This window comes from Carettochelys insculpta, chromosome 23 (genome assembly GCF_033958435.1).
Source record: "Carettochelys insculpta isolate YL-2023 chromosome 23, ASM3395843v1, whole genome shotgun sequence".
In the NCBI taxonomy this organism is placed as follows: Eukaryota; Metazoa; Chordata; order Testudines; family Carettochelyidae; genus Carettochelys; species Carettochelys insculpta.
The window spans coordinates 9106501-9121475 of record NC_134159.1 but is presented as its reverse complement, the minus strand read 5'-3'; the positions used below and the strand labels follow the sequence as shown (position 1 = coordinate 9121475).

General features: G+C 44.3%; 1 protein-coding gene across 1 annotated transcript in view; it reads right to left on the bottom strand.

Moving 5' to 3' along the window:
- Positions 1–14759, bottom strand: part of TNFRSF8 (TNF receptor superfamily member 8) — a 58738-nt gene extending 43979 nt beyond the window's left edge. The window contains exon 1 of the mRNA XM_075017970.1: positions 14547–14759. Within this exon, the coding sequence (XP_074874071.1) occupies positions 14547–14759 (213 nt within the window). The remainder of the gene's footprint in view (positions 1–14546) is intronic.
- Between the last annotated feature and the right edge of the window lie 216 nt (positions 14760–14975).

Below are 14975 nucleotides of genomic sequence, written 5' to 3'. Positions count from 1 at the left end.
ACAGAAGTTAAGCTGACTGGTCTGTAGTTTTCTGCATTGTTCTTATTCCCCTTTTTATAATTAAAAGTCATTTGGAGAAAAAACTAAAAACAAAACACAACTGACACAATTTTCTGGGGAAAAGTCGAAATTCTCCATGCAAAAAAATTTTGATTTTTCCAGTTTTCTGCAGAGAAAGAAACAATTCCAACCAGCTCTAATTGTTACCATCCTTTTGTGGTTACTTACATGTGAAAGAAAGAGAGAGAGAGACAGACAGACAGAAAGGCCATACCATATGAGTGGACAAATTCATATCCTCATTGCAGCTCAGAAAATACTAGTTAGAGACACCTGTCTGCCTTTTCCCATCCAAATGGTTTTATGGATCATGGGGGTGTGTGAGGAAGGATCGCTTCCTTTGACTTCACATATTTCTCACCCGTGGCTCACAAAGCATTTTACTTCAGCGATTTAATATCATTATGCTCATTTCGTAAGAGGGGAAACTGAGGCACAGAGCATTGTGAACAAGCTGTTGACAGACCCAGATGTAGAACCCAGATTTCCTGACTCTCAGCCCCATGGTGACCTTCCCACTGCAGGACACTGCCCATGAGAAAGCATCACATAAGGTGATACTCTGGGAATTGTTTCTAATCTAACCCCCTTTCAAAAATAAATCAAAATTCTATTACCAATATAATTAAGTGACATTTCATGTGCTTTCTTGACTTGACTATTGTCTTGGACCACAGCTGAGGGTGACCATGTAGCAAGTCTGAAAAATCAGAGCAGGGTTGGAGGCAATAAGTGCCTATGTAAGACAAAGTCCAGAATAACAGGGCTGTCCCTATAAAATCAAGATATCTGGTCATCCTACCATAGTTCATTATATGCAGCTAATCAAATGTGTGATTTCCCAAGGTGGATTTTCTGGAGACAGTTGCCTGACTATTCTTTTCCCCCTTTAACCTGAAGGCCTCCTAGCAGTCCGTTGCTTTCTAATGACGGAAGATTGGACACTGCACCTGCAAGAGCCATCTAGCTCAGTGTGGGGGCAGGGGATGGGACCGCAAAGCAAATGTCCCCTCCTCTGCTTCCCTGGGGTGGCATGTTTCATGCCAAACTCTGAATCATGAGCTGGGTGCAATGCCAGTTCAGGAAGACTTCCGTACAAGCGGAGAGATGTTGCAAAGGGCTGAAAGCAAGCTTCTCTGGAATCACAGAACCAGGTGATGAGAGCGGCATTGAGTGAATTTTCTGTCCAAGACTGTTTCTGTTCTCATTGGCAAGCAAGAGTGGTTTGCATGGTTGCAGCATAAATACTGCAGTCAAAATGCGGGGGTTGCAGGGGGAGTCCCTCCCAAGATAAGGAATGGTACATTATAACAATGCAAAAGGTAATTCCATAAGTCAATTTCAAAGTCTAATAATTGTGGGGTGGGAGGAAAAAGAGGGGGAACCTGCAGTCTTCCTGTTCCACCAGGTAGCTGGACTCCTCAGACCCCTCTTGTACCACCTACAGCGATGTTACTTCCACGGTGTGAACTGTACAAATGCAAGGGCACAACAGGACCCATGGTTTCTGTCCTCCATGTCTTGTATATTCTGTTTCTGGCTTCTTGTTTTTTTTTTTTATTTGAATATATTTTTACAAGGATGTTCTTAAATGTAAATTTGATTTCTTTGTTTAACTGAAATCCGTTTTCTTGATAAAAATAAACCTATTTAAAATGAAATTTTAAAATATGACAACCTATGTTAGGGCCTAAACATTTAAAATAATTTAAAATAAATTTAGGTAAAAATATAAATATTCAAGCAGTCCACAGGCACTGCCAAAGTTTTAAAGAAAGTCAGGCAATGAACTGTAGGAAATGTGGTAAATTACTGGAACCAGTGTTTACTGAATTGCTAACCCACCAGCTGTAGTCTTTTAACTACTGGTACAGAGAGAATTTTCATCATTTGTGTTTATTCAACTAGTTTGTGCAAAACAATGAGAAAGCAATTAGGAACTGAAAGAGCAGCAAAGCTTGTTTTCTTTCTCCAATCTATTTATAAAAGTGAACTGTGAATGGATAAGATCTACTAGTTCTAAATCTTGAAGGACGAGCAGAAATGATCAATGCAATTCACTATTTTATAATACTTCATTTGTTTAACAGAGAATCTAATATTAAATGCAAACATGTTCTGAAATACTTCGTTTTTTTCTTATGTATCCAGTACAAAGATGATATATTTAAATAAAACTCTTTCAAAATGGCATTTTGAGCATTTTTCATTAAATTCTAACTTCTACCTAAATGCAGCTTGTGACAGCCCACCATTAAAAAATGAATCATTGCCTAGGAAACAAGAAATGTATCATTCACCATTTTTAACATAATAAAAAAGGAAAAAATAAGAATCTGAATAAATATATGTTTAGGCATATAATTACTCACATAAATAGGGTGTATCCTCCTGGTTAGTGATAAGTACCCCTAAGTGATAGCAACTGAGAAAAAGAACCATTCTTCACGAAAATAAGCAAAAAGTACAAATGCAAAACAAGATTCAAATCAAAATTTTACAAAGTTTCCTGTTTCATTATTTAAATCATGATAAAAAAAATGAGCATTTTAAATCTCTGTTCTTGATGGCACGCCTGGCTAGTTGTGCACCCTGGGAGCAAAAGGAAAGGGAAGTCATAGAAATCAATCCATTCTCCAGCCTTTACCATCGTGTGGCCATCGGCAACTTACTTAAGAGCTCTGTGCTTCTGTTTACCAATCAGAAGAGAGGTCTTGTGATTTGTATCTGTACAGTAATAGCACTTAGAAACTCCAGTCATAAGAAGAGGAACCTGCAGTGCCAGACATGGGTCAAACAGAACAGAAACAGACAAACCCAGCTCAAAAAACTTGGTAGGTGGATTCACTACTTCGGGCTGAAGAGAATAAAGCATTGCTTATACGTCAAAGCTTAAAATATCAGAGCACAGGGCCGTGTGCCTGATGTGTTTTGCACATGCAGCCGAAACACACATTGCACAATGCATTTATCCCTGAAGGGAAACACCTGAACCTACAGCTGCACTATGCTGACACAGGCAGTGCGTTGTGACAGCTAAAAAAGGGCCATCTCTCTCTGCTCCATTAAAAACAGATTGCTCAGTTCCACCAAGTCTTGATCAGATTTTGACAGTGGCACAGGGGATGCTCAGTTCCTGTCTGCAGCTAAACTTTTCAGCCCCAGTGCAGTGGGAACAGCCACTGTCAGAAAGAAGTCAGCTCCCCAAATCAGACAGGCCATTTGCCCAGACAGTGTCCCAACAGTTTAAAAAAAAACAAAAAAAAACACCCCACATACATAAGCCTCACCAGCTAGAGGAAACCTCATAAGGTATCTTTGGCCAAGGATACCAGGGACCACAATAACGAATTTACAGCACTGTGGCCAGTGTTCCAATTTTTCCCCCTTTGTGTGCAGAATAAGTTTTGTTATATGCACCAAAAGATGCGATATGTGCACCACCTGTAGAAACACACACTGCTGGCTGGGGTGCTCTGCTAATCTGATGGGCAGCATTTGAATCTCTCGTGGGTGGCCAACCAAGTGCACAGCTCAGAGGGAACACAGGTTTCAATTGTCTGGCAGCGGGGGGGAGGAGGGATCATTACACCCTGTCTACATGAGAAAAATTCAGAGCAAATTTCCCACCCACAGCAGCACCACTGGTCACCCTTGAAGCGCTGGCACTTAGAAGTGCGCTGAGCGGGGTTACATGAGAGATGTTAGCAGTGGTTGAGGCCACAGGAGCCTTGTCTGCTCTTCCCTAACTGATCCAATTACAACACCAGGAATCAAATAGAGGGTTTTTTTGTTTCTGTTTTTTTTAAATTTTCCCTAGTGTGAGCTCACTTCTCCCCAGTGCAAGCTTTCCCTAGAAAACTCAATGATCACCTGCAAGGGGGGGATAAATATCACAGAATAAAAATCACAGGGGGGATAAAATCACTTTCTCACATGAAAGCTAGGTCCCTGTTAGTACAAAAGCTAAAGAAAAATAATTCCTGTAGTGTAGGCAGAAGAAACAAATGCTGTACTGATACAAATTTCCAATTCCCCCATTTGAGGGGAAGATCTCAGCACAAATTATAATTTATAATGTCCTTATAAATGTAAAGCAGCCAAACACTGAGAAAACACTCATCTTGTAAAATAGTAAGAAACTTGGGAAATGCAATAAATTTAATACGCTTGGATTGCAGCAAAGCATTTCATATGGCAGCACATTGGAAACTTAGCTCTTTAGAGATCAGAATAAGACTGGCAAGGTCGGTAAGAAACCAGCTAAAGGGGAGAAGGCACCGGGTTTTGCCGAAAGGTGAATCATCAGCGGGAAGGGAGATTACCAGTGGAATTCCTCAAGGACTAGTTTTGGAACCAAGGTTATTCAGTACTTTCACTAATGACCTTAGCACAAGAGGGTGCATACTAGTGAAATTTGCTGATGGTGCAGTGGAGGATCAGGGGCTACATCTACACTACACTCCTCTCTCGAAAGAGAAATGCAAATGAGAGAAATCGAAAATGCAAATAAAGCGCTGATTTACAAACCTCATGCTTCATTTGCATAATCTCTTCCAATCGCTTTTTCAGAAGGGATTTTTAGAAAAATAAAAAAGAAGCAGTGTAGATGGAGTTCTTTCAGGAAAAAAAATCCTGTTTTCGAAAGAACACTTGTTCCTCATTTTTTCCAGGAATAAGGGTTCTTTCAAAAAATGGTTTTCAAAATGTGGTGAGCCAGGGCTGGGGAGTGGTGGCCCAAGGCGGGGTCAGGGAGAAGGGGTCAGGGCCAAGAAGTGACCAGTGGTCCAGAAGGAGAGCCTGGAAATGGGGCTGGAGGCCAGCAGGGATTCACCTCCCTTGGTGTAGCAAAACTCAGGTCCTGAAGGTGCTGGACCAGGGAAATGGAACCTGTAGGATGATCGGGGAAGGGAGGGCCTCTTTTACGAGAGGAGTCTGGAAGAGCTTGGGGTGTTTAGCTCAGTGCAATGAAGCCTGAGAGGGTACAGAGTTGCTCTCTAGAAATATACCAGGTGGAAAACACCAGGGATGGTGAAGCTACTGGGGACAAAGGGCAATGTTGGCCCACAAACAAACGGGGATCAACTGGCCGTGAGAAAATTCAAGCTGGAAACATGAAGGTTTCTAACCTTTAGAGGTGTGAGTCCTATAGCAGCCGTCCAACAGAAGTTGGGACAGAGGGCAAATAACTTAAAGCTAATTAAGTGCAAGCTGAGTGGGACTGCATGAGGGTGGCTGACAAGGCTCAGCAGCCCCCAGGGTCCATCCTGGTACACATCAGTACCCCTAAAACTTTATGCTTCATGGCTTCAGTTGGACTCTGTGACTGCCCACAGGTGGACTACAACCTGGGCACCTCCGGGGCTTAGTACAGGACCCTCTACAGTTTGAGCTAAAAGCCAGCTGGCTCTCAGCGAAGGCTGCAGAGGAGACTCATTCCTTCTCTCGGCAATGGTCTAAGGGTATGTCTCTACTACCAGGAAGATCCACCCAGTGAGGGTCAATCTTCCAGGGTTCGATTTTTCGCACCTACTGGGGATGTGCAAAATCGAACTGGGGTCAGCAGTGGACCACTGTATTCCTCAATATCGTGAGGAGTTAGGACATGAGAACAGCCAGGGAAGTTGACTATAGGTAAGTCAATTCTAGCTATGCAATTGCTGTAGCTCGAATTGCATATCTGCAGTCAGCTCTAATGTCTAGTGTAGACCTGGCTGAAGTGTCACTCCCCGCGACAATGAACCACACCCATAGGTGTTTGGGTTACATCTCCTCCAGGGTTATCTGTGCGCCTCCCACTTTAACCAGTTCCCTGCCCCTCCTATTCTCTACCTGTGTCATACACCAGGTCAGTCTCCTGTGGGCTGCAACATTTGGGTCTAATTTCATTGGCCTGTGACAGATGGAGAGTGGACCGGATGAGCTGCTCATCCCTTGTGGCCTTAATTCCTAGGACTGGGCAAAGTCAGATAGGAGGGTTTAATTACAGCATAGAAGAAGGCAGTTAATCTAGAGAACGTGACCAAATCATACCACTGCTCTGTGCCTCTGTATTCTCATGTGTAATGGGGAACACGGTTGGTCTCTTTTGCAAGGCATTTTGAGAACCACAGATGACAAATCATTTTATAAGAGCTAGTAATGAACATAGAAAGGAAAGAAGGCACTCTGCCAAATATTCCTTCTGGCAATCTGTTGGTGCTTCTTTCATTCCCCCTCCCAGCCTGACCAAGTCTGCAGAGGACAGTTTCCCCATTTGGTATGTGGCCCGTAAGTCAAAGGGCACTCTTTCAAACCAAGTCACACAATGAGTGTGGGAACTGTCAAAGGCAGATTCTGTTCTGAGACAGGTTTCATCCTGTCCTGACTCACTGTTATTAATATTACTAACAACAGATTATTTCAGAACGAACATGGTCTTGTTCACTACAGACTCTTTGTTAACCAAAAACCAAAGGTAAAAATTTGACTTAGCCAACCTCATTGCTGAGATGTAGCTCTTGAAATGAAGTGAACGGGATGGGACAGGTGACAATCTAAGGTCTCAACCAAATTCTACAAACCTCAAAACTATCACCTTCTTGCAAAGCAGTGGCAGGACCTGCCCTTCAAACACTTTTGGTTTTCTAGAGCCTCTGTTTAGGGGACCACTTAAAAAAAAAAAAAAAGCTCAGAGTGTAAAATCAGTGAAACTTCTCCACCTCTCACCAAACTCAGCTCATTCATTCTTCCTGGACCCAATAATTTTGCAGACTTCACTTGTTAATTAGTCACCTGCAGAAGATTCACTCCCTACTTTTTACCCCTTGTTGCTTAGGTTATAAGAAGCAATTGTTGTTAGAGAACTTTCACGTATGCCCCATTCTCTCCCTCGCGCCTGCAAATGTTTAGATACATTGAAGAGTGCAGTGTAAGATAACTGGTGTTAATTTTCAACACAGAACATGGGTTGGCTTCATGGGGGAAACCTCTTGTGAGCTTCAAAAGTCAAATCCTGCTGCTTTCCTCATCTGTAAAAGGTACAGAATGAATACAGGGTAACCTCAAACTCCTTTTAATCTTCAGTGTCTCTCTCCCCTTTCACCATTTGACTGTGTTTGTTTCTCCTTACAGCCCTTGCCATCTCTGAAACAGAAAGGGGAGATACACATCTCATAGAGCTAGAAGGGACCTCAGCAGGTCATCAAGTCCAGTCCCCTAGACTCTTGGCAGGACCAAGCACCAACCTGTTTGTTTTTTTAAATCTATTCACCCCAGCTCCCTAAACATCCCCCTCAAGGACTGAACTCACAAACCTGAGTTTATCAGGCCAATGCTCAAACCACCAAGCTCTCAACGTGCTTAGGTACACAACTCCAAAGAGCTGCTCCAATTCTGGTGGGCAAGTCAACAGCAGCAGCCACCATTGCCCCACCATGGCTGAGGCCACTGCTCCTGAAGACAAGAAAAGGCAGGAGGATTAAGTTGCACACTACCCTGTTCAAAAGACCAGCTGTGCCAAAGGAAAAAGCTGCAATTTTATCTCAGTGAGATACCATACAAGACTGACCAATGCTAGAAGAGAAACAAGTAGTTCTGTAGCACCTTAAAGACCAACACACTGATATATTGGCGTTTGTGGGTAACTTCATCAGATTTTTAGATAGATCATTACCGGATAAATATATTTGTTTGTCTTTAAGGTGCTACAGGACAGCTTGTTCGTCGTGAAGCTACAGACTAACACAGCTACCCCTCTGAGAATGAAAGAGAAAATATATTCAGTTATACAACTTCCAGTGTATTTCAATTGCAGCCTTGGGTTAAACACAACTACCAACAATTGGTATATTCAGCCCACACAAGAATTAACAAATGCATTAATCCTGTTAGAGAATGAGTAAACGTTCAGGTGTCCCTAGCCTCTCTTTGTCAGCAGCTGGGAATGGGTGGCAGGGGAGGGATCACTTGATGATTCCCTGATTCTGTTCATTTCCGCTGGGGCACCTGGCACTGGCCGGTGTCAGGAGACAGGATACTGGGCAAGATGGACCTTTGGTCTGTCCCACCGTGGCCGCTCTTATGTTAAATATAGACAAGCCACCATCTCTAGAGTCAGTAGTGGATAGTGGCTCTTTCTTATCCCCAGAGATGGTTGCGAGCAGGATCGAGGTTGAGGTGATGCTGTTGCTCCCCTTCATCATAGGCGAGCAGACACCACAGTGAGACTGGACTCAGCAAAATGAACCACTGAGCACAGTATTTAGGGCCCCATCCTGCTCCAGAAATGGTCAAAGAAAGTTTTATCATTTTGTTGGGAGCAGAATGAGGTCCCAATAGAGCAGGAGAACCCACAACTCCCTAAAAACCTGCCACTACACTGAATTTTAGAAGATGTCCAGAACTTCATGATTCCTCTGGGCTTTAGGTTTGCTGGATCTCCCATATCAGTTCTGCTAACAGGGAAACTAGATTCTATTTTAAACTGCAAATTAACAAAGACCAATGAAATGAAGGGGAAAAAAATCAAATGCACAAATACAAAATGGGGAATAATGGGGTTGGCAGCAATACTGCAGAAAAGGATCCCGGGGCTACAGTGGGTCACAGATTGAATCTAAGTCAGTGATGCTAGTGTGAAAGGCGATTCTGGGCTGTGCTGGTTGTAGGTACAACATAGGAGGTATTTGCCCCACTCTGCTCAGCAGTAATGAGGCCTTGGCTGGCGTATTGCCTACAGTTTTTGGCACCATGCTATAAACGAGATGGAAACCAGCTGAAGAACCCACAGGAGAGCTACAAAAGTGATAACTGGTTTAGAAACCTGGCTCTAAAGGAAAAGTTGAAGGAACTGGGTAGGTTTAACCCAGAGAAGAGAGGGCTGAGGGAGCACAAAACAAGTCTTCAAATATGTAAGACTGCCATAAAAAGGGTTGGGATATGTAAGAGTTAATAGAAGTCTGGGAAAGCAGTGTGGTGGGGTTGATGGTCCTGGCCAGGGCAGGCTTTTCTCGTGCTGATTTAAGGCATGTTTTCCTTCTTGCTTGAGGCCTGAACAAACAGATAAGCATGTAGCTGCATCGAAACTGTAACTTGCAAAAGCATCCTTTGTTAATAACATGGCTTTGCTGTAGCGAACAATATTATTAGGTGATAAGCTTTTGTGGGAAAGACCCACTTCTTCAGAGCTGGAGAATTCACCTAATCCCCTAACAAATAATATTGGTAGTCTCTCAGGTGCTCCTGAACTGCTTTCTTTGTTTTGTGAAGACACAGACTAACAGGGCTACCTCTCTGAGATTAACATAGCTTTGTACACTCCTGTTCAGTTCTCACTCATTCTGTAAGAATACTTTCAGAGCCACATCTTCCGTACGCTGCAACCTGACCACTCAGGACGTTTATACTGTAGAAAAGCGGTGATCTAATTGAAAATCCTGTAGACAGGAGCTGGTAAAGTAATATTTGGCACCTGCCTATTCCTATTCATTGTCTGGGAGTTAACACTACTAAACAAGGGTGTTATGGAAGTGATGTACTATGATAAAAGAGTATAACTGGTGACACATCATTATCACTTGGAACATGAGTTGGGGGTCTGAGGTAAATAGCAATAAAGAGTTCCATATACTCTTCCACTACTAGAAGTGTTGAGTTGCTGCTTCTTTCATTCCAACAAAAAAAAGACAGTGTCAACTCTTCTCCATATCCACCAACAGCAGGAAAATAATAAGGGGCAGCAAGGGAGATTTAGGTTGGTATGACACAGAGGTTCACGCCTCTGCATCAACAACTCCTCAGACCCAAACACGCTGTCATCATAATATATGCCCACAAGGTGGCGTTCAGGCTATCAATGAAACGCTACCATCTCACTGATTTATATTCTTGTATGGTGTATGTATATATAAGGAGTTATGGACATGTGCTGGAATTATAGTCCAAATATGTGTTCAGAAGGAAATCTCTAAGCAGAGTCAGCCTTAGCCAAAGGAATGTGTATTTGTTTGTCTGGGTCATAAGGCAACAAAAGATTATGCAGCTGTATAAAAGGGAAAACAAAGCTCAGACTAAGGAACGGGGGAGATCGCCTCCTAATTATAGTCAGACCTGGAATAATGATCAATGGATAATACTGCAAAAGTGTATTGAGTTAGATCTTATGACAGCCTGTGGCATGCTGGCGATTACTATCATTGTGCAGTGTCTGCACGCCTATGTAAAGGGACAAACCCATATGATGGAAAGCTGGCTGTCCCTCCGAGAACCCTCATTTATGCAGTCCCACAAGGATCAATCCTCTCTCCAGAATTTTTTGACATCAACATGCAAAGATCTCACTGATGTTCTCTTGAAAATCTGTGACCAAACATAGGGAGAAAGATTTATTTTCCCCCAGACTAGAGGGAAAGCAGCTGTCTGTCTGTCTGATGAAATCAAAATAACGGAAGCCCTATTTACATCTGTATCAGCATGGGGATGGGATGTATGCAGCAGACCTTCCTGCCTCGTCAAAAATTGTCAGTGAAATTTGGAAAGACAGTTTGGCCCGCGCATTCTACCACAGCCAGAGGCTGGGCTGACTTTTCAAAGAAGAAATGTCAAAAGATTTACTGGACTATACAAAGAAAGGGGAGACGGCCCATAAAGAATTCAAGGGGCCAGAGAAATCACAGAACGTCAGCTTCTTTCAATCAGGAAGCAAAAGTCTCAAGGAAGAGAAGAGAGCTGAGAAACCTGCTTAGGCAAAGATTGTAACAAACTAAAATTAAGTTTTAGTCTAAGAAGCCTATTGTTATGTTTCTTCGTGATCCCTTCCATCTTTACTCCTAGAATTGCGTATCATTTAACCTGTAAGTTTCTGTTTCATAAACTTGCTCTACTTTTACTAAAAACTAATCGAGGGTTGTGACTGAAAGAAGATAGAGTTTGTCAGGCCCAGTTAAATTAATGAGCTGCAGTGTACCATCTCTTTAAAACAGCAATGAACATCATAACCTCTGCCAGTGTTCAGAGAGGGCTGGGCACTGCAGGGAGAGGTCTCTGGGGAACTCAGTATTTGGGCATCAGTGTTTATCGCCTGCAAGGCCAAAACTGGCCTGGCGGAGTTCTGAGAAGTTTGCTAGCCAGATAGACAAGAGGGCATGGCAGGGAGCTGTCTCACAGTTTAACAGCAGCAAAACTCTCCCTTGCTGAAGCAGAGAGGAGACATGCAGTGACTTAGTTCTGGGAACCTCAGCAGCCCGTCACACTGGCAGCCATTTCAAAGGCTATTCGGGATGACACAGTATTGAGGTCACTCTAAAAACTGTAACTGGATGATGTGACCTGCAGGCTGGTAGACGGGTTATTGGTGTAAGGGCTGTATAGCATTTAAAGCACAGAGTTGCAGGGCCAAGGTGACAAAAACCCCCTTGTAGTTTGGATTCAGCCCCAAAGCCTTACTGCTGGATATTAGGACAAACCCTGTGGCTTTAAGAATAGTTAAGCCCTGGCACAGGTTGCCTAAGCAGACTGGGATCCCTTGTACTGGAGATTGAGAATAGGTTAGATCACATACCCCCACGGGTACACAGAGCTCTTCCAGAGGGTATATTAACTCACTGTTTTTCAACTTTTTTTTAAGAATAAGAGAAACTGGGCTTATTTCATGTTCATCTAAGTTTTTTATTTATTCTTTTCGTACAGTCGTAAGTACGACAGCAAGATTATTGCCTAAGGCAATTTCTTCCAAGCAACCAGTTACTATTACGTTTTTTAAACAACGGTGTTGCAATGGTAGGAAAAATTGTGTCTGAAAACTGAGGGAACTGAGGAGTACTTACATATATGTTTTTAAAGGGGTAAGTAATAACAAAAGGTTAGGAAACACTAGGCAGGGGTGGTCCATATTTCTTTAATTCTACTTCAGCTTGGGAGGATGGACTGCAAGTCACTTCCAGCCCTACATTTGTCTGACTCTATCAACATGAGCACATCTTTGGTGCCAGAACACAGAACTTGTTGGATCCCACATGGTTTTGTTTTAGAGCATCAAGGTCTGTCCCTTGTCTTCACTCTTCTAGTGCTGCCAAGCATGGAAACTAACCCAGAGTAAGTTAGGCTCATTTCATCACTAGCACTGATCTCAATAATATACTCATTCAACCCAAGACTCAACTCATTTTATTAATATTCATTTGAGCTCACAGCAAAAAAAAAAAAGTGGTAGTGAATCAGGACGAGATGAGAAAGTCAGTTTGCTACAGATGAGTTGTAGATCAGGAAGAGTAGTATATTACAGTAAAAAAAAAAAAAAAAAAAAAAGTAAGTAAGTAAGTAAGTATCTTCTACCAATGTGAGACAGCTCTGGAATTGACTAATATCAGCAGCAAAACAATAACCTCCCCTAAGGGCTCCTACTGAAATGCTGAAAACACTGAATAGAAAACTGCCCAATCATATGAGTGTGACCAGATAAACTTGGTCTGTCTGATGAGGCATATAGAAAAGAAATTAAGAACTGTCAATTTTTGATTACATTTACTAAATAGTATCAGAGAGAAAGCCATGCTAGTCTATATACTATCAAAACAAAAAAGCAGTCCAGTAGCACTTTAAAGACTAACAAAATAATTAGGTGGTGAGCTTTCATGGGATAGACCCACTTCTTCAGACAAAAGCTCACCACCTAATAAATTATTTTGTTAGTCTTTAAAGTGCTACTGGACTTCTTTTTTGTTCAGATACTAAATGTAGCATATAATTCTAGTGGCTCCTGAGGCTGCCAGCAAGAGACATTATATAGAAACACAGTAAAAAGATAGTTCTTAGCCCAAATACTTCACCATTTATGAGACACTACGTTTCAACAGGAATGGGATAAGTAACATCTGGGAGATGAATCTGAATATTTACACTCACTAGTAGAAAAGCAGTTGCGCTTTCTCTTCCAATAAAGCAATAGGACTTTTGTGCTGAAATAGTACTCCCAGCCAAAAAAAAACAACCAGGCTGTAGAAGACCATCAGGCCAGTACTGCAATTTCCTCACTCAGCTGAGCAGCCCTGCAGATTCCCCATGTGGAGTGTAGGATCTATGGGACTCTTTCCACTGTGCACATGAGAGGAAGGGAGGCAATCAGATCACAATGGCACAGCACAATGCAGAGTGTGGGAGGGGAAATTACAGCCCAAGGCTACAGGGCAAACCCCTATTCCTACCAACAGTGACATGAGGGTCTACTAAGGTCAGCACAGAATATGCAGGACTCAAAGTTCTTAAAGTTTTGATCCAGAAGACTGACAAGTTTTACATCTGGCTTCGATTTCGATTTAAAAACCTCCAAGCACACTAAGTTTTGTTGAAGGATTTTGCTACAATTTGTTGTAGGCACTGTATGCAGACAAGTGACTCATTCACATGGGAGCATCTGGGTTTTGCTAATATTTCCATTGTCCAGGGAAATTTTGAAGATGTTGGCATAGGGTCCCGATTCCTGCATGCAGTCACCCATGTGCTTGACTTCACTTGAGCAAGGTGTTCTATGTACTTCCATGATATTACTCCCATGCATTATACACCTTATAAGCTTGCACAGGTTCAAAGCAATTACTGGGAATTGCACCAAGCAAACCCTGTCCCAGTGTTTTTCCATGGTAACACAGCACCTAGGAGCAATATTCGCAGAGCAGAGACTCCATCTCCTGCCTTGAAATCAATAGATTTAACAGCCAGGTCTTAAAACAAGGGTCAGATGAGAAAGAGCAACAGCTGATATGCATTTTAATTTAATTCAATACAGAAACTGCATCCCATTCATGAATTAGCTACTGCAGAAGAGGTGGGTGGACCAATGAAGGAACTTTTTTCTTCTTCTTTTTTACACCATTCACCTTAGGAGGGGTAAGCTGAGTCCTAACACGCCTGAATTTCTCTGCTTGTTAATGGGCCGGGGTCAGGCAGATTTTTCAGACTCTCTGGGCAAATTACAGGGCTCCTTGCTACCATGTCCGCAGGAGCCAGCTTGTGAAATTTCCTCTGCCAACAGGCTCCGATTCAATGGAGTTTGCAGTCTTAATACAAATACATTAAGACAGGAGACAAAACAGCCTCTGTCAGGGCTGGGACGGGGCAGCAGGGGAGGGATCACTGCAGGATTCCCTGTCCTGCTCATTCCCTCTGGGGCACCCGGCGCTGGCCGCTGTCAGGAGACAAGGCACTGGGCTGGATGGACCTTTGGTTTGACCCCGTGTGGCCGTTCTAATGACCCTTTGCTCTTCGTTTGCCAGCTCCCTGGGGCGGGTCGCAAGGCTGAGGCTGGCGGTGTTCCGAGCCGGTGGCGGGACTGGGCAGAGAGCTGCTTGGACCCGCCGGAACTTGTGCAAACTCCCGCTCCAGCCTCCCGCTCTTCGCCAGCGGCTCCCCGTCGGGCGGAGCCCGGAGGGCGGATGCCTGCGCGCCCAGCCCCCCGCAGCAGCTCCAGATCCACGTGGCCCGGCCCGGCCCCGCCGCCGGCGCTGCCCTACCTGCCTGGGCGCCCCCTGGCTCCTCTGCAGCAGCAGCAGCAGCAGCAGCGCCCGGGCCGCCATCGGCCCCGCAGCACGAAGTGCTCCGCGCGTCCCTCCCGGGAAGGGAGCCGGGGGCTCGGCGGCCCGCTGGCAGCCGCGGCTCCGCACGCTCCAGCGCCCGTGGCAGCGCTCTCCCTCCGGGGGCGGCCGGATCCGAAACCCCGCAGTCATCGAGAGAGCTAGAGAAAAAGCAACGGGGCTGGCGCGGCGTGTCACTGGCCCAGCCCCCTGCAACCGGCTCCCCGGGGCTCCCCCACCTCCCGCAGCCGCCAGCCCGCGGGGCGAGCCGGAATCCCCCGCTCGGGCTCCCCCTAGGGGAAGGGGAAGGGGAGCGCGCTGCCCCGAGAGCGCTCAGGCTGAATGTGGGGCGCGGGGGTCTCCCCACGC